The sequence below is a fragment of the Alosa sapidissima genome, chromosome 17 (assembly GCF_018492685.1).
Source record: "Alosa sapidissima isolate fAloSap1 chromosome 17, fAloSap1.pri, whole genome shotgun sequence".
NCBI lineage: Eukaryota > Metazoa > Chordata > Actinopteri > Clupeiformes > Clupeidae > Alosa > Alosa sapidissima.
The window spans coordinates 3,634,036-3,657,994 of record NC_055973.1 but is presented as its reverse complement, the minus strand read 5'-3'; the positions used below and the strand labels follow the sequence as shown (position 1 = coordinate 3,657,994).

Sequence of the window (23,959 nt, the reverse complement as noted above, 5' to 3'; positions counted from 1 at the left end):
ATGCACATGCATATTTCATGACTTGATGCTTTTGCTTCTAGTTGATGCTTTTGCTTCTTGCTTATGTATGCAGCTGTCTGTAGTTTTGTCAAGAGCTTCTCCGCAAGGGTTCCAAATCACTCTTCTAATTGCAAGACGGACTGACATAAGCGCACGAGGGAGCGCACGCTCAGTATAGTTAGCTATTCTCACTTCCTCCCCTCATCTGAAACTGTCACTGCTATGTCGTCTGTTTGTTTGTTTAGCTATCTGTGCTTCTGACATCGGCCCCACAAGGTACCAGGGTTTGAGACTAAATAGAAAAAGAATAATATGTGCAGAGGCATTATCTTCCTACTTTTGGCATTTTGAAAAAGTACAGAAAGAGAACTTCAGGTTCCCTGCTCCTGTTGGCAAAAGTTTTTAATCACATGCCATCATTAGTAGCTGTTGCATTAAGCAAAATGGTGAGAAGTGCATGATACATTTGGACTCTGCAGGGCATTCTGAAGCTAATTTGAAGGAATCTCATTCTCGGACACAGAGACCGCAAACTGACAGGCACCCAATAAGCCTGAAGCCAGATGCCTTTGATCTCAACAACTTCTGAGCTTGTTAGCTAATTTTTTTTTTTAGTCTTTTTTCTTCTTTCCTTTTCTATTTCTTCTTCCTGTCTGCACCAGAAAGACCCTCTTTGAAAGGTTCCAGCTAATTGCAAACAGTGGCATAACAAAATGGCGTGTGTGATTCTGATCCATGTTCCTTCCTGTCTTCTCGCCTCGTTGGGTTTGTGTGATAGAACAAGACTGCACTGTGCAGGTGAACTATTCAACTGCTGGAGTTAAGGTGGTGACACGCAGAGAAGAGGTGTGTGTGTGTGTGTGTGTGTGTGTGTGTGTGTGTGTGTGTGGTGTGAGTGTGTGGTATGAGTATATGTGTGTGTGTGTGTGTGTGTGTGTGTGTGTGTGTGTATGTGTGTGTGTGTATGTGTGTGTATGTGTATGTGCGTGGTGTGAGTGTGTGTATGTGGCGTGAGTGTGTGTGTGTGTGTGTGTGTGTGTGTGTGTGTGTGTGTTTATCAGCGAGAGAGAGACACTTCTGAATGAAACAGAAAGAGGACACAAGACAGCTGGAGAAAGAGAGAAAGCAGAGAGAACAGCAACAAAAGAGGGGATGAACCAGAAAAGAGAAAGAGAGAGATGGATGAAGAGGAGGGAGGGATGGAGAGAGAGAGGTTTTGATAGAGCAGTGTCTCTGCGGAGGGGCCGGGCGTCGCTCCGATACACAGGTAATTATGCAACTCCCAGAGCCTCAGCGGCAGCCTGCGAGTCAATAATGGGCCTGATTGTGCCGACGCTCTTCCTCCAGCGTGCCACAGAATTACTTGTGCGCGCAGAGACAGGCCCTCCAAGAGTTTCATAACAATTAACTATCAATCAGGGCCAACCTCCAGAGGAGCCCGCCAGAGGGAGGGAGAGGGAGAGGGGAGCGCGCGCCTCTCCGAACACGGATGTCTGGTGTCCAGATTAACAGAGAAACAAAATGCGGCGGTGCGCACCAGCAAATCCATTAATTTATCAGTTACACACAAACACAACCCCCCTCCCCCACCTCTATTCTCACCCCAAACCCCTCACTACCACTACCTAGACATAAGGCTGATTAATTATTTGAAGACGCCACTTCAGCACAATATGGCTTATGAAGAGTGTGTGTGTGTGTGTGTGTGTGTTGTGCAATGCTGCTTTAATGAACTGACAAGCCTAGTGTACAAAACACAAGGCTAGATGCTAAAGGTACATTCATTAAAAAGCAAAGAAAAAGTGCAACTGTCATAACTACCATAAAATATGTAAAATCATAACAAATAACACTGCCAACAGAAATAAAAAAGGGAATCTTACCTTGGGTAGCGATGTAGTGGTTTGGTCTATGATAACCCTGCAATAAAAAAAAATACATATATATATAAATAAATAAAGGAGTATGCTTGACAATGAATCCAGAAAGCTTGGATGTAAATATGATTACATTTATGGGGATATAAAACTAATTTCATAGACAGAGGATTCAGCTAACCAATGACAGAGATCACTGCTCTCAGAGAAAGGCCATAAATTGAGTTCATGTTAGTGTTAAATTATATAAAAATAAGCACAAAATACATGCATGCCAAATCTTGTCTTTTGTTCCATGCAAAACACAAACTGGGAAACCATAAGGATGGTAAAAATCCCATTAGCTGCTGTAAATGGATGCTCATTAGGGGGCCATCAGTGAAGATATTTAAGAATCATGAAAACCACAAACAATAATTTGAATAAATATCAAAATTAGTAAAATACCTTTAATTGTGGACTGATGACACAGCAAACACATTACACAATGTTTGACTTGCCTAGGTACCCACATCCCCCCACACAAACATGCACACACACACACACACACACACACAGACACAGACACACACACACAGACACAGACACAGACACAGACACAGACACAGACACACACACACACACACACACACACACACACACACACACACGCATGGACACACCCTGTGTATCCAGAAGAAAACACAAACAGATTTATGTATTATAATTCCATCAGTGCAGATTGTGCCACTGAATAAGCCCAACCTCTGAAGGATTACTGACTGCTAATCCCATCATATTTCATTTGTCATGAAGCTTGCATTCTAGCTGAGGATGAGCGAGCACACACACTCAAATACACACACACACACACACACACACACACACACACACACAATTGCCACATTCGACATCCATCTAAACAAAAGCACGCACACACTACCATAGACACTACCATGCATGCACACCGTCACACACACACAGAAACAAACACACACATATAAACACACACACACACAGAGAAACAAACACACACATATAAAAACACACACACACACACACACAAATGGAATGCTGGGAAGAGAGATTCCCAAGCACCTTGCCACCATTGTGCTTCTCATCTCATCCCTGGCTCTTATCGCTGCCATATTTCATTTAACTTCTCTCTAATTAACGTTCTGAGCCCGAATAAAATAACTTATTTGGAACCCCTCCTGCTTTTTCTCTTTCACTCCCTATCCCTCTCTCTCCCATTCTCTCTCTCTCTCTTTCCCTCCCTCGTTCTATCTATCTCTCCCCTCGCATCCACTGGGCACCGTTGGCAACGGCTGGGCTTTTAATGACTTCTTTATCTGCCACCATTCCGCCATGAAATTTGTTTATGCTGTCATTCTGTAAGCTATCAAAAGCAGCCGGCTCACCACATGAGCTGCCTTATGCATCCGTGAAAGCAAGTGAGAGAGAGTGAGAGAGAGAGAGAGAAAGAGGGAGAGAAAGAGGGAACTCGGGAGAGGAAGTAGAGGTATCCCTCCCTCTGCTCTATCAAAGCAGCAGTACCACCAGCAGCAGTAGCAGCAGCAGTATTTCCGTCTGTTTCTGTCTAATTGGGTGACTTCAATACAAATGTCTAAAACAAATTCAGCACCATACTTTTGTTTTTGTCATTTAGGAACTTGTAAGTGGGCTGGGGTATGATGTCAGGAGGCGATGTGTTCCGGAAGCGATGTGTTCCGGCCTTTAAAATGTTCCAAATAGAAAGCAGAGGGAAGGGCTGTGAAATAGGCCCACAACTACAATATACACCTGCCCTGATTAAACAGTACAAATGCACTTATGAAAGAATCACACAACTCCTCTTACAAATGTACCAACTAAAGAATTACACCACCTGTGCCAAAACACTGCGTACAAAAAACGTTGTTTTGCTTGGTTATTTTCGCTTTAATAAAAACTCCTGAGGGTCCCTGTATGTTCCATCTGTTGGGCACGAGAGCCGTCCACACAGTCCGAGTCTTCTGGCTAAACTCGTCCGCGTGTGAAATCATGTCCTGCGGCCGGGATGGGGGAGAAGACGACGCGCCCCTGCACCATTTCCAGCGGGCGGCTGAGGCTAAGCGAGGTGGACAGGCGGCGCTCAGACGGGTGCGCGGGGGATCGGAGAGCTCCAGCCGACGTCAATGCAGACAGACAGGACAGGACAGAGAGGGAAAGAGAGAGAAAGAGAGAGAGAGAGACAGAGAGAGAGAGAGAGAGAAACAGAGACAGAGAGGGAAAGAGACAGAGAGAAAGAGAGAGATTCAGAGAGAATGAGAGAGAGAATGAGAGACAGAGAGAGATATAGATATAGAGAGAGAAAGACAGAGAGACATCAAAAGAGGTAGAGAGTGACGGAGAGAAAGAGAAGAGAGAGAGTGACAGAAAGAGAGAGAAAGAGAGAGAGGGAGTGAGGTGTTGAGGGCCCAGGATTTCTCTGCTGCTGTGTCCTAACCCTTGGTTCACGGGGAGGTCTCTGGGGTTGAGGGCAGTAACTGGATTAGGAGCAGCTGTCCCCGTGTGCACAGGGCTGGGTGCGTCTGACATGGAATGAGAGGAATGAGCTGAAGAGGACGCACAAAGCGCATGCTTCTCTTTCTCCTTCTCTATTCATTCCTTTCTCTCTCTCCCTCACATACACACGGAGCAGCGCCTACACTAGACCAGGGTGACCCTCTTTTTAAAACATGTGGAGTTGAAACGATTTGGACTAAACTTTCTCTGAGAGGTTACCAATACGTCTGAAAATTAAATATCCCCTGGGAGAAGAGGATGCAGAAAATAGTCAGATTTGTTTCCCATTGAAAGAATCTTATTTGATTTAAAAAATAAAAGACTTCAAAAGTAAAATAGTCCAAAAATATATCGTAATAATCAACTCCCATTTCCCTTCCGCTGCTTCTGTGAGCACCTCCGTACAAAATCACCCTCCAATAAACAAAAGGCACCAAGCAGGGGCCTGCAAACTCCTTCAAACTCCTGCTGTCTTCATCATACATTCATATCTGACAGCGACACTGCGTTGACTGATCATCTTTTATGATGCAAAGTGCCTGGAACGCCGTGCTCATGCCGGATGCTTAGTGATGGCAGGGCTGAATAATTCATCTGTGCCTCCTCTGCTATAGGAGCTGCTCCACCTGTTCCCTCCCCAACACACACACACACACTCTCTCTCTCTCACACACACACACACACACACACACTTTGATGACATACTACACTGAGACATCTAAGCACTGGTGATGGTAAATATTCACATTGTTTTTTTTTATCTTAGGTCGGGGGGATAAAAGTTTTCGGGGCTTGATGAATATTTGCTGGGCATGTTGGCGCGCGCTGGGCATAGCGCCAGGGGGTTGATGGGAGACGGAAAGAACGTTTGCCCTGTCAATAGCCATGGCAGGGGCTTTTTGGCTGAGGTCATCGTCTCTATTGAGATGACCTGATGCCTCCCATCATCAACGTTAAGTCCACTGGCAGCAATTTCGGAGGGTTAGCCACTTTGTTGGACACAAGCTGAACTCCCTTTGAACTATACAATTGGCTTTGGCTGGCTCTGACCTGACAGAGGCTACGTCATCAGATAAAAAATCTTTCCATAACATCTCCAAAATGTCCCTCTCCGGTCCATGGTACAGCACCTTACTCATTGTTTGTTGAACCCAGTGATAACAGATGCATGGCGAGAGAGAGACAGCACATAGCGCAGTGGCATTTGCTGAAAGCAACAGTGATGTGCTCACAGCGGGCGCTACTGTCAGACACAGCGGCGTGGTGGAGGGGTTCACTGGACTCAGTCTCACTCCGATGAGTGTGTTTACTGAGACACTGTTTGTTTGGGCTGGAGGATCCGGACCCCCCCCCCCCCCCCCCCCCCATCTTCTAGACACATGGTTAACTGTTTACATGTGCTGTTGATTTGGGAGGGATCAAAGTCAAATCTGCTGACAGTGTCTGGATCAATTGTGTTTTCTTTTGTACTGTGTTGCCTGCACAACTGCTGGGGAAAGGTGAGAGAGTTGAGCTGGTGTATTAATCGTTCAATATACAATGTCACATAGCACTTCCACACAGACACACACACACATACACTACCATGGATGCACACAGGCACACACAGACACACACACACACAAACAAGCATGCATACAGTACACACCGGCACACACAAACACACATACAGACCACACATACACAGACACACACACACACAAGCATACATACAGGCTATGTTGTTGACCTTCATGTCCACGTCCTGGCAAGTGTTTGTACTTACATCAACGTAATTTGCATTAATGTAGTCGGAGGTCTGTTCTCCCTCCACTGGCTGAAGCCTCACGCGGGAATGATCGTCTAGGGGAAGAGACAGAGAAGAGACAGAAAAAGCCAAAAATTACACACGGAAATGCAAACTAGAAAAACACACACATATACACACAGCGGACGCATGCACAGTCCACAAATGTATTCCTGCAGCCTTGGGCGACGGACTAAATAGTGTGTGTATACATCAAATTATTCTGAAATTGCCTGTTTAATTATTTTTATTACACTTTCCATCTGTCTAAAAACAACTGCAAAACAACTGCGCAATTGATACTTGTCACTTACCACATACTGTGCTCTGTGACAGCTCATATGAATTTGCACCAGGTTTTCTTTTTTGTGTGTGTCAATGTGCCTCCCAAAACATATGTTACAGTAGTGGCGCTCACAGAGACATATGTTACAGTAGTGGCACTCACAGAGAGAGATCCTGTGTGTGCCTTTCAGGTGGAGGCCCAGCGACGCTAACTTGATGTGAAGGATTTACACATTGTCATCATTACGACTCACTCCCTACAGACATGTTCTCACACACAGCATACTCTCTCATGCCCTGCATGCCTTTGGGGTGGGTGTGTGTGTGTGTGTGTGTGTGTGTGTGTGTGTGTGTGTGTGTGTGTGTGTGTGTGTGTGTGTGTGTGTGTGTGTGTGTGTGGTGTGTGTGTGTGTGTGTGGGGGGGGGGGGGGGTCATTGTTCAAATTCTGTACAGGGATTGGCTAAGGGATGATTTTCCAGAGGCAGGAAGTGTCCAGATCTAACACTGTGGCACAGCCTTTTTTTCTCTTCTAGGGACAACAACATGCTGGTGGTGGGGAGAGGAATCACTGCTGCTTCTGCTTTTAAGAAATAGGAGGTGGCGTTTGGAAAGAGGCCATTGCACCCTGGGCCTTGCGCTGCAGCTTCGGAGAGGAATAATTCAACAGTCTCCAGGCCTCATTTTCATAATTACCACTGACATCTGAGTGAAGTGTATTCATGCACAGACACACACCAGTGTCAATCTGAGTGTGGCGGACGGCAGGCTTTAAGGCTAATTTCACTTGTGTATTTTTTTCTTTCGCAAAAAGAATGAGTCTAATCAGAAGTGTGACTACAAATGCAACACTTCTAACAAGCTGCCTGCGGAGCTATTCCCAAACAAGCAGGCATGCAGGGGGTCAGTGCGTGTAGGGTGTGTCTGTGGAGTGTCTGTGAGGTGATATGCAAGACAAAAACTGTCTCTACGTACATGCGATGATGTTGCCGTAGCGGTTCTTCATGCGGTTCTCGTCCTTCTTCGCCGAGTCCCAGGGAGCCGACTGGCCTTCAAAGAAGCTCTGTGGAGACAGTGGCAGGAGCCATTAACACTAACGGCCAGGAGATCAAGAATACACACACACACTCATACATGAAATCAATGAGAGAGAGAGAGAGGAAGAAAAGTGGTGGGGGTCATAGGTTAGTTCCACAAATGACGATCCCAGTGCAGCAGCCTTTACAGTCGAGGAGAGAAAAGGCACTGGAGTTAGCACTGTTAGCGCTGTTAACGCTAACGTTTCCACATCATCATTAGACATCAGAGGGCCGGAGCCGGGGACCTTGGGAAGCGACGTGAGACAGAGGGGCCATTAGCAGCGCCAGGTCTCACCACCTTCCCCTCCTCCCCCACCTCCCCCTCCTCCCAGCACCAGTGCTCTGTGTCAGCTCGCTGTCGCTCTCTCTCCTTAAAGGTCTCCTCAGAGGAAATTTAAAAAGATACACACAAGAGGAGAGCATATGTATATGTCTGTTCGGTGTGTGTGTGTGTGAGTGTGAGTGTGAGTGTGAGTGTGAGTGTGAGTGTGTGTGTGTGTGTGTGTGTGTGTGTGTGTGTGTGTGTGTGTGTGTAAGGGGTGAGTGAGTGAGTGGCTACGGCTCGGAACTCATGCATTATGCATCTCATGTACTGGCGTTGAAGTTGCCCGTTTCGGATCTCGGCAAGGCTTTACAATTAGGTTCAATTATGAAAATAAACCTCAGCGCCGGCTCTCGTCGGAGGTGGCGGAGCACTGCCAAGCAGGGGGGCACTTGTGCAGACTTGTGTAGCCTGTTTGTGGCAACTCCACTCAAAACGCCTTTGCCAGCTGCCTCTCTGCCTCTCAACACAAGTCCGCTGGAGGCGTATAAATAGATCGTAATGAGGCATTATTATTATGATCCGCAGTCAGTTGCATCTGTATCGGAAACCGTCTCGAGACAATCGGTGTGATTGCCTGTGATTGCTTTACAACGGTGCTTCTTTGTCATGCCAAGGAAAAGCCTGGCTTCCTGTCTGCCTGAATGTGACGACGACACAAGATTCATTTTGAGAACAAAAAGCTTTGATCAGTCTCGGAGTGGTTAATGACGGCACCGCTCCCTAACAAGCCTCTCTTCAGCGCCGCTGACGACTCTCTTCAACTGGATAGCAGCATCCAAAGAGGAAGGGACTTTTAGTGGGGAGAAGCTGGAGGAAAACGGAGGAAATCGTCTTCCGCCGGCCACTTGAGCAGAATGAGGGATGGTTAACATCACGCACGTCTAAGCATGACTGTGCCAGATCAAGTGTAGGGGGTAAAATAAATGCCATCTCTGGCAAATTACCACTGAGCTGAGGGCATTTCATGGGGCTTGTACTGTACAGTATGTGGGAATGTTAAATAGTATGAGAAATGCTAAACAATAATAATAATAATAAAAATTCCACTTCTACCTGAAGACCTGGGAGGTTGAGGGATTAAGTCTTTAATATGCAAAATGACCGTCCCTTCTTTGGCCGGCGAGCACTGATAGGAGGCCACCTCATGACAGGATTAAAAGACGAGCCTTATCATGTGACCTTTTCCTCGTCTGAGCCAGGCCTTATGAAAACAGTGTGTCGGCTGTGGCCTTGTAAACTGTCAGCGCAAGGGACACTTTGAAGGGCAGACGTATTTAATGCAGATTGCTTTCCCTTCCGCACGCATCCAAACTGGCGGCAAAGAGACATTAAACACACTTTAATACATATTGACAATGCCGTGACGCCTCTTCGTCTACTTTGAGCGGCCCCGTTTCTGCCGTCTACCTTTTTATTTATTCACCCTGCCTGGCCCAGACTCCTAGTTTCGAAAAAAGAAACGCAGGCACCGGTTTGTTATTCCGAGCTGGCTTGTGTCTTTCAAGACAGCTGTCCTTTCATGTCGTAGAAGTGACAGAGAGCTGACGAGCTGAGTGTGTGTGTGTGTGTGTGTGTGTGTGTGTGTGTGTGTGTGTGTGTGTGTGTGTGTGTGTGTGTGTGTGTGTGTGTTACTGGGAAAGGGAAAGGGGGTGGTGTGAGTGGTGTGTGTGTGTGTGTGTGTGTGTGTGTGTGTGTGTTTGGGAGGGGGGGGGGGAGGTATCCTGTCATGAGGAAGGAAGAGAGCTTGACGAGCACCTTTCATACGCTTGGCACATCTCTGGTGGATAATGAGATGCAGAGGCCAAGGCAGGGGGCACAGGGTGGGGGCAGAATAGGAGTACAATCAAACTGCTTTCCACACCAGTCAAACTAGGAGGGGTAGCCATGTCAGCTGGAAAGAGACTGTCACATATTCATGTATTCAAAACAGACGTGAGCGGACGCTTCCTGAGGAACTGGAATATGCCACCGTGAAATGGAGCAAACTCTGTAAAGTACATAATGGCGGGGGTTCCACGAGGATAGGTTTCGTTTCTCCACCGATTGTGTTCAGTATTTACATCTCAAACATGAGAAAGAAAGTGCAAACTGAAATAATGTAAATTTGCAAACGGGACAGAAAAATAATCATTACTAGAATGTCTGTGATGAAAACATAGTCAACATATTAAATATAACAAATATAACTCTGAATTCTGAGCAGCCACTGAAGAAGCTTATACATGTAGAATATTGAGAAGTGGCTGACTTTGCTGAGAGGCACCTTGAGGCTGAAGCTGTCACTTAAGGCCCTTGAAATGCTATTGGCTAGTCAACAAAACATCAGCTAACATGCAGGTGCCTGATTGGTGGAACATTTCAAATGACTTCCACGATCTGAAGACAGCGTCTCATGTTTGAAGACATTCTAAGTCTCAAAACGCATTCAGATGGCATTCCTAGAGGAACTATTCTATTCTAATGCCAGCCAAATGAAACCAAGCTGCTGAACTGTGATTACTACGATGCCTCAATGCATGCCAGTCTTCTGCACAAATGAATCTGTGATGCAGACTCAGGTTCAAAATACACTGGAGTTTCTGTGTCACAGCTACAGAAGCCTGACAGGCAAACTAAACCCATATTCTCAGGGCCAACACACACCTTCAGAGGAGACTTTGCAATGTATGCCAGTTCCTTTGAGTTTGCCTTCTGTTTGACTTTCAGCAGGTGTGTCGGCACATTCTTAAGTGAATACAATGAGACTAAATTACAGTAGGAAATTCATATGTTGAGAGGGAAAAAGGTCATGAAAGGGATTTCCACTATTGACTTGACTGGCATGAAAAGTAGGCACCTTGTGTGCTATCATAAGCCATTGTGCTGACCATGCTACGCCATGTGAAGTTGAATATGAATGTGTTGGGTATGGATTCTGGTTCAAGGCCTTCTGGTGATATAGAATATCTCAAGTGCAGTTGAATTGTCAGTAAAATGAATAAGGACACTAGAGTGATGACTGGAGTTCCTTTAGTCACAAACTGTCTGTCGTGACTCAAAAACATGACAGGCTCTAAACTGTCACTAGCATTATCAAACGAATGATCTTTAAAGGAAGAAATTCTGAAGCGGGGTGATATATGGACTACGGCAGATTCATTTATATTTTTTCCTGGTTGGTACCCAAGAGTGTTTTGTCTACAAATACTTCAGTTAGTCAGGGATCTCTGCACTTTCCTGCACATTTTAATCAACACTATCAATTTGACAGTACTTTAATTTCCAGCACCAGTCCGAACGCATTTTCATCTGAAATAAAAGACAACATCATTCCCTATATCAGTTGCAGTTTCAGGGTTTCTTTTAGCGGCACATGCCAAGAGCAAGAGCATTATATAAGAAACATTATCATCAGACTAAACATTTCTAAGCACTACAGTTTCTATTCTATACTAGTACTACCGTGTATATTCTGCGAATCTACAGCAAGCAACAATCGGACAACATCTTACAATCAAACCAAAAGTGTGAGCTTACCTCGTTTAGCTTTTCCAAAGTTAATGTATGGTATAACAAGAAGCATGGATCGGGGGAAAGATAAGTTAAGAGTTTAGTTTCTCAAACTGTTTGTCCTCATCATTTCTTAAGACCATTACCTAAGACAGGTTAGCAAAGGCAACAACGGAAAGGCACAATGCAATGATGTCCTATCTGCAGTTTTTACTGGCATTCAAAATAGAAGAGAGAAAAAAAGATATGAAACAGAAACAGTCAGAACAAGCACTTTCATATGGAAAAAGGGAGGGGGGATGCATCAATTATTCTACACACTGTATTTTTAACTGGGAATATTATTGCACCACAGCTACCTAAAGTCCTAAAATCTTAATCCATAATGAATTGAGCCCTTAGGGTTGCCTGAAACTGCAAGCCCAAGCTTGGCTGAGCGAGGTATTTGATTTGAATTATTTATTTAATTCCTCAGTTATTTAATGGTGAAGTTGCGGGCAAAAAAAAAGAAATACAAGAGGTTTTTCTTTTTTTAGCAGGTAAATATGATCCGAGTAGATACCTGTGTAAAGCTGCGCATATCTGCTCATGATGCTGATGCCTTTGGATGCGGAAGAGTTAAACTATCTCTCCCTGTTTCCTTCTCACTCTCTCGCTTTCTCTCTCTCTCTCTCTCTCTCTCATACACATGTGCATGCACACGCACGCACACACGCACGCACGCACACACACAAACAATGTGCTGAAAAGGGTGACAGAGTAGTAGGGCACAGCAGTTTGCTTAACAAGAGACACAGTGGCTCTGTGTGTGTGTGTGTGTGTGTGTGTGTGTGTGTGTGTGTGTGTGTGTGTGAGTGTGAGTGTGAGAGAGAGAGAGCGTGAGTGAGTGAGTGAGTGAGTGTGTGTGAGTGTGTGTGTGTGTGTGTGTGTGTGTGAGAGAGAGAGAGAGAGAGAGTGTGTGTGTGTGTGAGTGAGTGAGTGAGTGAGTGAGTGAGTGAGTGAGTGTGTGTGTGTGCGTGAGAGAGAGAGAGAGTGAGTGTGTGTGTATTTAACTTCAAACACTTTGTGGAGCTGACATTTCTCAATGGCTTCATCCATTAACAAACAGATTCATCTACAGAATTCAAAGAAACAGGAGGGAGAGAGGGTGAATGAGAGAGTAAACAGCATTTGTGTATGTGTATGTCTTTATCTGTGTGTGCAGTGTGTGTGTGTGTGTGTGTGTGTGTGTGTGTGTGTCTGTGCATGTTTTAGAGGACTTTCTGATTTAGTGGCCAATTTTCGCACCAGGATGGTTTAGGGTTGCTAGGCAGTTAAACGGCTGCCTTCTTAGGAGCATTAAGACCTAAGCAGGGTGGCTTGCTGTCAACAAACCACAGGAACACAAACACAAAGCCGGAATAATTTAAAGATGACACAAGTACCGAGTGTGAGGACATAAAAAAGCGCTGCTTTTAGCACATTAACGGCTCATAAAAATTCCATTAAGGAGAAGAAAACACGTTTATGTGCAACGTCCATGCAGATATGTGTAACAAATAACCACAGGGTATGTGTCAGAAGAGAGCAACCAAAATAACAAAACAGAGAGGGGGGGGGGGGGGTATGAAACAGACAATCTATAGCAAAACAATGCTACAGATAAAAGAAAACAGTAGTAGGTAAAGAGAGTGCTTACAAATAAGGAAATGGAAAAGTAAAAAAGCAATACATTATGTTTTGAATTGGAAAATATGGAGATTGAGGGGAGTTTGCATCAGTCGACAGGTTTACAAACATGAGCAGAGAACAAACAAACAAACAAACAACCAAACAACCAAACAACCAAACAAACCAACAAACAAACAACCAGAAAACCAAGCAGTAGGACTAGAACTCCTGCGCGTGTCTCACCTCGTACTCCTCTTTGAAGCCGTAGCCCTCGGCGCACTTCATCTGGGTGATGTGCTGCAGGAGGTCGGCCACGCGGATGGCAGGATGCAGCTGCCCCGTCTGGTAGGGGACGTCCACCGCCTCCCTCTTCTTGAACGAATGGGTGTGGGACTGCACTAGGCTGCTGGTGTCGCTGGTCATCGTGTGGTTGTCGTCTAGGAACACAGAGAGAAAAGAAGACAGAGGACAATAGGAGACTGTCAGGGCATGTCAGTGCCACACACACCAGAAAGGCAAGACTACAAACTCATAAAGAAATGGATGAACACAGGGTCACTGTAAAGTGCATGGTAGAATAATGAGAGGATAAACTAATCAATTAAGTATATATATCACAACACAGAAATGGTTCCAGACATTCAAACTGCATAGTTAAACTCTTGGTATAAACAATACTTAGGTACATGTATAGGTATGACAGCTCAAGTTATTTCTATATAGGAACTACAATAACTTCCTGTTCTGGTATGCTAGCTTGTGGCTAAGTTCTCGACTAAGTTGCTATCCACAAGGTTAGACCAATGGCAGAATGAGTTCGCACAAATGATGGAATGGCTTAAGTTGACGACGTCAGCCACACAATAAGATGAAGGGAGGAGACCGAAGCTACGATGGCGATGTCTGATGGAAGCACCTTCACAGAAACACAAGTTGGAACAGTATGTGTGTGGTGTTGTTGGAGGAACAGGTGGTGGTGGTGGTGGTGGTGGTGGGGGGGGGGGGGGGGTGGGGAGTTAGAATCAAACCAAAAAGTGGGTGACGGAGTGGGCGGCAGGAGGGATGGCACATCGATCCACATACGCATGAAGAGAGGGCTCTCATGGATGAGTCCAATTGCCATGCTAGCTTATGGCTTTACAAACGTGGACAGGAGAGGGCATGAGATGCTTAACAAGGCCATGCGAGGCAACAAGGAGCCAGGGAGTAGCCCAACCCCCTCCCCAACACACACACCTCCCCCCTTTTATGACAGGCAATCACCCCCCGCCCCCACACACACACACCCTTGGATATGACTCACACACATCTTCCCCCCAAAAAAAAGAAAACACAGGGCAGTTGGGGAACTTACCATTAATTGGCACTTTTTAAGAGGATACATAACAGGTTAAATGCGAAGAAAAAAGGAGAAGAGAAAGGAAACAGGGTATAAGCAACAAGTTTTAGCATAAGCACCTGCACAGTGTAGACTGCTTTTTCAATTAAGACTGACATATTTGACTGCCTGCTGTTGTGAGGGACCTTCAGAAGATGTTTTGGTCATCTTGGACTATGAGGATAGATAGTGTATTGTAACCAATATAAAACACAATGTGTAAACATGTGACTGGCAACCAAATTCTTACTGTGGATGATACCCTTGATGGTATATGTTGGCCAAATCAGCGGGGGGAAAAAGTGTGATGTTTTTGATGATGGTACTTTTCGCTCACTGAAACGCCAATTGATGCTAGATGCCAGTCACTTCCATTTAAAGGAATACGTCGGCCTCGTCTCACATCAGATGAACTGGATCAGATGACTTTAATCAGAATAGACACAGTAATATGAAATACATTGACAATGGCTACTACAGCTTGGTAGGAGCAATACCAATCCCCTAGAATTTTTTTTTGGCTTTTATTGGAGTACAAATGAGCTCCCCGATGTCTGGGCCATTCGGAACAAAAGCATCTGTGTTAGTAACACTGCTAGCGGCAGTCTCTTGCAAACTCTGAGCAACCATGGGCTGCGGTTGTTTTGTTTTTTATTTCTTTCTTTATTTTTAAACGCTGCACCATACAGTCACCCCCCTCATCCAGTCCACATTGTCCATGCACATGAGAGTCATAGACATACGTGACGTCACACGCACGACACGGAATGCGGATGGGATGGGGGTGAAGCAACACCTCGGCTTGGGAAAAACCCTCGTCTTACAGAGAAGAACAAAGCAGGCAGGTATGGATGTGAGGAAGCCATCATCAGTAACAAACCAAATCTCTCTGTCTCTAGTTCTCTCTCTCTCTCTCTCTCTCTCTCTCTCTAACTATTTCTCCCTCTTAAGTTCACTACTTAGGCCTAGTCTACATATTATGTGAGATCAAAATGGTTAACTAAAGTTAGCACTTGGAAATAAGCAACAACGACAACAATAACAACAATAACAACAACCACCAATAAATTAAAAAACAAAATACAAACAAACAAACAAACAAAAAACATAAACAGGAAAGTATTCTCACCTAAGATAGCAGTTGGCACAAATGGATCTGCCATTACCCCAAAACCAGTGCAGGAGGTTAACAAAGAGGAAAGAATATGGCAGTGAGTGAGCGAACAAGGGCCCCTACACGTCACAAACATCCAACAGCAGCAAGGCAGCAGTCCATAGGTGACAGTTAGGTAGTCAGAGAAGGCAGTCAAAACCCAATGGAAGAACTGACTCATTACATTGTGTAATATATTTCATGTCATATTTAAAAGTCATTTGTTGTACCAAGTCTAGAGTACACAATGCAACGGCAAGTTTAATGTGTTTTGCCATTCTTGACATTTTATTTGAACAGCATTCATTATGTATGCATGTATTCTGAATACGGTTCTTCCCACTGGGTACACATACAGGAGAGAGCGAAGACAAGAAGCTATTGAAATCTTGCGGGCAAGTCAGCAATGCTACCTCAATCTTTGGTTAGTGCAAGCACAACACTCATTCATATTCTCTTAGGAAGCAGGGTAAATAACTTTGTCGAGGTTTGTAGAAAAGACTTCAGTGTATGAGGGCATGGGGAGGTGAGGCCTTTACCTGGGTAGTAGGAGTTCGGCACGGATGTGCTCAGGGTGTTAGTCTTCATGGTGAATGATGACGGCGAGGAAACAGCTTTTAGCAAAACAACAACAAAAGAGAAGCAAGCACACCATTGTCAAGTAGAGAAAGAGGGTTAAAATGGTTGTTTGTGTGTAGTGAGGTTATAGATAATAAAAATAAAAAACATTCCATTTTAGAGTGCCTTATAACCCCAATAGCGAATTTCAGTCTCATATTTGGAAGGAAGGAAGGATACTTTATGCTTCCTCTCGAGTCAGATGTCAACCTTCGTCTTATTATAAGTTTGTGGCATCTGCTATTCCCTTGGCTACGTCGACTTAATAGGACATGCCTGGTTGCTGCTTTCCAAAAAATCATGACGTGCATAAAAGCCGCATAGCTCAAATAGTGTACATACTTTCCTGTTCACTGGTCCAGGTCAGGGACGTGGACAAAAATATGACACAAATAGGCAGTTAAAAATAAACTGACAAGAGGGCATCGTCCGCATACAGTCGATCTGGTCTGCTTTCAATGCAATATCATTCATCCTTGGTGAAACGTGTTTTACAAGTGTTCCTGCACCCCTTTGGGAGTGAGAGACACATGCAAGGCCAAGGCCATAGGTTCACTCTCTTTCTCTCTCTCTCTCTCTCTCTCTCTCTCACACACACACACACACACACACACACTGATAGATCAGATGCCCTTGGTGTAAAGGTGCTAAGGACATAAATGTCCATTTAGTCTAGCAAGGAGAATCTCTAACCACACAAACACCAGCCAACACTTCAAGAGAATTACTCTGAGGGCCTTCTGTTAAACCTCCTGTTTGAAGCTTGTGTTTTATGTATGGGAGTTAAAGGTGACTATATTGGCTGTGGTATAGGGGACTGGATAGCGTTTGGGGATTGGCGGGGGTTGGGGTCAGATCGGAGGTTGGTATTTGACAGCTGCTCCGATTCGCTGAGGCCTGCTATGACCTGAGCTGTCAGTCAGTGCTATTGTGACGGACAGCAGTGATAAGGTCACGCATGAATCGTTCTGTCGTCCCAAGGCAGCCCATCCGCCCCTGTTACCAGAGCCTTGTTTACTTATTTATCTCCCTGTTCCCAGCCACTTCGCCGGACCACACATCAGCTTGGTCACCTGGAAAGCTCTGCTAACTCCTCCTGCAATATTAACCAGCGTCAAGTGATCAAAGGGGCCAATCCCGTCGCTCTTTCCAGTTTGCTGCTCTGTGACAGACGGACTGTGAGAGCGTGAAATGGCGCAAAGTGGTGGCTTTTCAGTCTCTGCTGTCCACGTGGCATTAACCCTCTAATTCCCAGAAGTTCTTTGGGACAGTATCGGGGACACCATTTTGTGTCTCAACGGAAAACACAGCATTTCTTTAGAATCACTTATAGTGCACCTCTTTTCCATGGCACTGCATAATAAAGGCTGACTAAAATTTGGGTTCTGCCACTTGAGACAAAAACAACCAGCATAAAAAATAAGGATTAGAGAGCAATGGGGAAAATATGAGGGGGGTGGGTGTCTGTGGGTATTTTTTATGTTGGGGAGGGGGGATAAGGTATGGACTTGGGCCAAATGTTGCTGACCCAGCATCTTGACAGGAGGAAGGGGCGGGGTGGGCACAGAGATGCCTCTAATCACCATCCCTCGTAGGGGGGGATTAAATTCGTCAGCCCCAGCCAGGACCACCTGTCCTTCGGTAGAAGACTAGTGGACCAAGAAGCTCTGTGTAGGCCCCAGGGGACGAAACCCCACTGGAGAACAAGATTGCTGATCACTGCACACTGGGGATGTTTGTAGCCTGCAGACAGTGGCCATGTGTCAGACCAGACCAAAGGAATAAGGAGCCTTAAGGGAGCTGAAGAAATGTATTTGTTTCCAAACAACAACTAAAAAACGGTACAGCCTCCATCATAACAGGATTAGACACCAAGTGCTGATGAGGGTAGTTTGCAAGATGTCATAATTCCTTTTAAAGTGAGATTACACCAAAACAATGTGCAGGATTATGCTGACAAGTCCTTTGTTTTTTTTTTTTGCTTTTAATGCTCTTGGGGATTAAAAGAATATGTACAAAACATTGTCAGGGGGGGGGGGGGTGCACTTTTAGTTGAGGCAAATCAGCGTATTGTGCAGCGGTAAGTACATTTGGCCACATGCTTTTAAGTTAACCCGTGTGGTGGCCTGCTGTGTCTGAGTGAGTCAGTGCAGTGGGGTTAGTAGAGGCCTAAACCTTTCACTTCTGAAATGAGAGAGGAATCAGAATAGCGAGCTCCCACCTCTACACTTGTTTGCTGTCGAAGAGATCTGATACTTACTTCTGCCATTGAGGTTGTGGGTGTCCATGAAGGAAATGGCTTCGTCGCAGTTGGTGCCTTGCTCTGTGTAGCTCTTGTCCATGGAGTTGACCATCACGGTCATCTCCTGCCGGGTGCTGCTCAGAGTCTCTTTACGTTTTTTGGCCAGTTTCCTTCAGATAAGAGACAGAGGAATGTCTGTTAAGCATCAAAGAACCACATCCCACCTTTAACATTTTTTAAAAATGACTTGGATAAAGTATTTTAAAAACCATGGCTTTCCATGCGGTTTTTACAGTATTAGAACCACAGATCATGATTCATTGAGCAAGTCATGTAAAAGAAACCTAAAAACATTCCAACCGCATGATGACACAACATTACGGAATAGCACTGGTATGAATGAGCGTGCAAAGAAAAAAATATAGACATTTATTACATCCCTCCATCATTTTTACTGTTTAAGAATCTATATTTAGCGACCACTCAATGTCTGTCCCTGCATGACCTCACAGTGACAAACAGCTAGCTGGACAGAGAGCCTAATGGCAGCGGGTTCTGGGACGGATCAGGCCCAGGTCCAGTCCTGATCTGGGATGTACAGGCCTGATGAGGGCCAAATCCGAGCTTGAGGCTGCCACTTCCTAGCATGCCAGCAGGACACAGTCAGTATTCTGGGGACCGGACCTGAAGCTTGAGTGAGGGAAATTCTAGGAGACAAGGACGCCCTTAAATACCTGCTTGGTGACTCAGGGAGCACTACTAATGTGGACCCTGGAGACCCCATGTCAGTGTGAGACAGATAGAGATAGAGGGAGAGAAAGAGAGAGAGAGAGAGAGAGAGAGAGAGAGAGAGAGAGAGAGAGAGAGAGAGAGAGAGAGTTGTACACTCTTTCCCTCACACACAGAGATGGAACATGGTGATGAACAACAACAGAAGAGGGGGAGGGAAAAAACCGGGGGAAGAGGATTTTGCCTGCAGCAATACGGCAGTTGCAGGGGCACCAAGAGACTTTTGCCTGGATGTGGCAGTGCACTTGGAGTTGCTCAAAGAGTACTCTCCAAAGCCCCACCATTCTCTCCCCATCTATCTCTCTCTCTCTCTCTCTCTCTCTCTCTCTCTCTCTCACACACACACACTATACTAATTAGAGGAGTCAGAGCAGATAAGCATGTCTGGGGAGAGATGATGCACTGCCAACGGATGTTGCCCCCTATACTGTACACCTGAAACAGGCTGTGTCTGCACTAGCTTTTCTGTGCTTGCATCATATTGCTGGCACAAAAATGGCGTCACCTTGGGGCTAGGATTGGTAATCCACACTGGACATATTGCTTTTGGAAGCAGGCAACATTTCTTTGATGCCAGGTCGATAAGTAGAGCAAGCCAAAGTGCCGGAGGGGATTTTGACCACCAGGTGTGAGAAGAACATCCTATCCAGACTGGCCATCACCAAAAACCAACTCCACAAAAACTAAATGAGGTACACAACCTAGACACCTTGCCTCTTCAACAGCTTTTCCCCTAGTGAGCAGGTGCCTGCCAAAACTACCATTAAAGTCTGGATTTACATGTTAGAACCACAGCAAAATGGACACTGCTTGATTGAAAATGACCAGGTGCGCATGGAAGTCTTCCAGAACACCGATTTCCGGAGCACACTCCAATGTTCTGTTCCTGTGGCTAGTGGCCATTTGTATGCATAGGGCATTGCAGAGCACTTCAGGGAGGCATTTAACTGCCCCTGTTGATTCAACTGCCCCCAGGTCCCTGAGAGGAGGGGACAGGACCGATCTCTAATGGACCCACCATGATCCTGGTAATCTTCTTGCTTCATGACTTTCTTCCTCCAACCCCAAAACAAAAAATACCTCTTAAGTGGTCTCAAGCATTGAGACAGTGTCTGGACCTAGTCCCCTGCAGCAGGGACATTAAACATAAATAAATGAAAGTAAAGTCCTTCCTCTTTTTTCTCTCAATCTCTTTCTCTCTCTCACCCTCCTGTCTTTCTTTCTTCTCTCGCTGTTCTCCATCATCACTTTGTCCAATGAAGGTCAGACTGATTCCGGCTTTTTACGAATGGAAAAAAGAGAACTGGCTTTCCATCAGCCTGAGGGTTTGTCGCAAAAGCATTACTGAGTAACTTCAGCCATTTCTACCATCTACTGTAGCCTCTCTCTTGGGAAGTTTCCCCTCTTAAAATGCTACTGAATATGTTATTAGAACACACTCAAGACATTAACAGACAACCATCGCTTACCACTTCATCTAAACTACTGACCACTAGAACTACAGCTAAGGACCACAGACTAGGAGTCAAAAACTGCAACTGTGCAAAAATGTGTATACACATATAGGCCTTTACAGTGAAGTAAATGTCTGTTTTCTCAGACTATTGCCAGAGGTTAAGATACTTCATTATGATGGCTAAAATCAGACAGAAAAACAGATACAAGGATACCAAAAGAACCAAAGCAAGTAGCTGTGCATCTCTGTAAGTGGAGAGCAATGCTATGCACTCTTCAGTGCTTTGCTGACTGACCAACAGTATTTCAATGAAGGCAAATTTTTTTCTTTTTTTTATTCTTTTCCCCCCTTTTTAGACCTGATTTGCTACAAGGTGACTTCAAATAAGTAAAATAGCAATTCAAAGAGCCACTATCCCTCTAGAAGTACCAATGTCTACATATAGACATGCCTATTTTTTGCAAACCCCAGCTTAAAATCTGTACAGGCTTTTGTCATCATCTGAATCTGCATTTGTCTCCGAGGCTTGTATCTCGGCGGAGATTTGTCACCACGCAGGCCCTCGTCTCCCACACTTAAAAACAAATTAAAGCGTCTGCAGAAAGCTTCTAGAAATTACAGTGGATGTCATAATGACAGAGTCCCTTGCAGAGTTGAGCTCATTTGAAGCATTCAAGCAGAGGGAGCTATAGTGCTTTAAATTGAAGATAAATTCTTGTTCAGGATAAAAAAATACAACACTTATGAAAATATGGCCTAAAATACTTTGTTGTAAATACAAAGAAAAGGGGGAAACAATGAAAAGAGCTCCAGCCGCCACAGAATGCGGAGGAAGAACAATAGCTCATTTTCATTGTCACAGCTGATTCTTTCATTTGCCGAGGGAAGTGTGACATTTTACCCCCGCAAATGATAGCCTCAGCCTAGATGGCGAGGCTTGCGAGGAGCTCTACCTGCTATCAGGCGATGGGACTTCAGCAGGCTATAATTGTATCCCTCTCTCGCATCTTCGGTGCTGATAAATGGTAAAAAAAAACCCTGGCAGGTCCCCCCGCCAGTGCGCGGCTGAGCGCCATCGTTGCTAATGGAGGGACGTTAGCTAATGAAGCTCCCGCCGTCTGCACTTGTGAATCAATCTCATTTATTCAATTTGCCTCCATACACCAGTGAGCCTCCCGCTGCCCCCCTCTTCTAACGTCTCTCTCCACACATCCAGAGCTCGACAGGACACTAATGACTTAAATGTTCCTTCAAAATTTGTTTGCCGTGAAAGTGACGTTTAACGCACACTGTTGTCCCGTGTGTAATCTGTAATCTGGCGTGGGAGAGAGTTAGCATGAGCGAGACGTGTCTTGGGGAGAGGTCTGGGATAAACAGTGGTCTGTGATAAACATTTGGTATTGTTCTTGTTTTAGGTTTACTGAAAAAACAGAAAGTAATATCTATAGTTTTAACAAAAACTTTTGTGTATCAGGCTTGTGCAAAATTCCAGAATTGAATTGAAACTGGCTCTTAAATTCCAATTCAATTCTTGAATTTCACTTGCATTTCAATTGAGGTAGCAAACAGGAAGAAGAATTGCAATTCGAATTTTGCACAACCCTGTTGTGTATGCAGGTCCACATGAATTGCTATAGTTGTAAAAACACTCAAGTGCTCTTGGCCTGTTTGCATGTGGATACCTTCTTCAGGAGCTGAGCAACTGGATACCACTTTTTTATAACAAAACTCCCACCCACTCAACCTCAGTGTGCAGCAGTGGGACTTGGCAGACATGTAGAGCTTCAATCTGTCCTTTTATTTGTGAGGCTCAAACTGTGTCTTTCCCCCAAAAAACCTGAGGGGGTGCATGTAGAGGTCACAATTGAAAACCCCATACCCCACGAAGAGGCGGATTTGACGAAGCCCAAGTAGCCTATTTCCTTGCAAATGTCAGGAGTCGATCCGTCTCCCGGAGCAACGGGTGAGCGAGCCGAGAGGAGATGGAAAGTAAATGTGAGTAGGGCCTCTTCAGAGCCTCTCTAATCAGACCAAAAATGTCACCGGGCCAGAGGACCAGGTCCAGTCGTCCGATCGAAGCATCCTCGCCTTCACAGGAGGAGCAGTCTGACGTAAGGGTCAACGGTTAAAACCCTTAAGTGGCTTCCATGTTGAGCTGTAGATGTCTATCAATCATCCTAGTTCATTTTACTGTGAGAACAGATGCTGTAGTCACACAATAAAATAGAAAACAAAAAATAAAACAAAAATTAGACAAAACGAAACACAACATCAAAGCAATGTGGTTTCTGCCTCAAGATCATCACCTCAGCTACACTATGCTGTAAATGTCTGATGGGAAACACAAGTGATAGACCATCTTCTCTCGGTGAGCTGCTTGCCGGAAGGAAAAAACGACAAACAACAGATTGGCAAAGTTTCACAGAAATGACCCGGCATCATCAATCGTGACACAGAAAGCCGGCATGCCACTGTCAGCCCGAAGGGGTTTTTTTTTTCCAGGACAAGCACAAGAGAGTGTCACCAGCTGAGAGGGAGACGCATTATTTCATACGAGAGATCCTCTCTCAGCAGCAGTGGCGGCTGTGGCATTTGCCAGCATGGGAGCGGCCCCGGCGACAGTTGCCGGAGTCCTGCTGGGGTCCCGCTGTGCCGGAGAGGGAGAGGACTGCAAAGGCGGTATTCTACTGAGGCAAAACTCACTGCATCCACATAGATGCTAATATTTCTGCTGCTAACCAGAGGGATCTGTGCCTCCCCACACAAAGCAAAAGCTTCCTTTTGACTGCGTCTCCTTAGAGGCATTGCTAAACAGTTTAAAAGGCCAGATTAACTTTAGCGTACCCATGCGTGTGGGGTTTGTGTTGTGGTGTTTGCAGGAGTGATGTGACTTCTCAATCACACGCACACAAAGGAGTGCCTACAAATAACAACCCAAAATAAATAAATAAACACATGAATAAGTAAACAAGCAGATAAATAAATAAGTCAATGAAGGCCCTTGTGCACCTCTGAGGCAGGTACACCGCTATGGAACAGCGCTAGCTGGTGTGCTTGCTTATGCGGCGTGGTCCCCCGCCTAGCCGTCCCTGGCACAGGACGAGCAGAAAGACGAAGGACAACTTCAAGAACACGAGAGCTCACTCGCGTCCCGCTGCGGCCTCACCCGGTGTGTGGAAAGCACATCCGCTGCCCATGCATAGCTAATGCAAGACGCCGAGACCTCCCCCCATGTCCTCCTCCCCACCCCCTAGTCCCTGTAGACGCTATCTCCAACCTTTCAATCCCTCTTCTCGCTTCTCACACAC

General features: G+C 45.3%; 1 protein-coding gene across 12 annotated transcripts in view; it reads right to left on the bottom strand.

Moving 5' to 3' along the window:
- Window positions 1–23,959, bottom strand: part of ptprma (protein tyrosine phosphatase receptor type Ma) — a 190,291-nt gene that overhangs the window by 19,390 nt on the left and 146,942 nt on the right. For 4 of the 12 annotated variants that reach the window (XM_042067078.1, XM_042067080.1, XM_042067084.1 and 1 more), the window contains 8 exons: window positions 18,425–18,576; window positions 16,086–16,160; window positions 15,523–15,549; window positions 14,370–14,381; window positions 13,259–13,452; window positions 7,448–7,535; window positions 6,169–6,245; window positions 1,884–1,920 (listed from right to left, as the gene is read on the bottom strand). In XM_042067078.1, the coding sequence (XP_041923012.1) occupies window positions 1,884–1,920; window positions 6,169–6,245; window positions 7,448–7,535; window positions 13,259–13,452; window positions 14,370–14,381; window positions 15,523–15,549; window positions 16,086–16,160; window positions 18,425–18,576 (662 nt within the window). The remainder of the gene's footprint in view (window positions 1–1,883; window positions 1,921–6,168; window positions 6,246–7,447; window positions 7,536–13,258; window positions 13,453–14,369; window positions 14,382–15,522; window positions 15,550–16,085; window positions 16,161–18,424; window positions 18,577–23,959) is intronic. The other 8 variants (XM_042067081.1, XM_042067083.1, XM_042067089.1 and 5 more) reach the window with 4 other exon arrangements.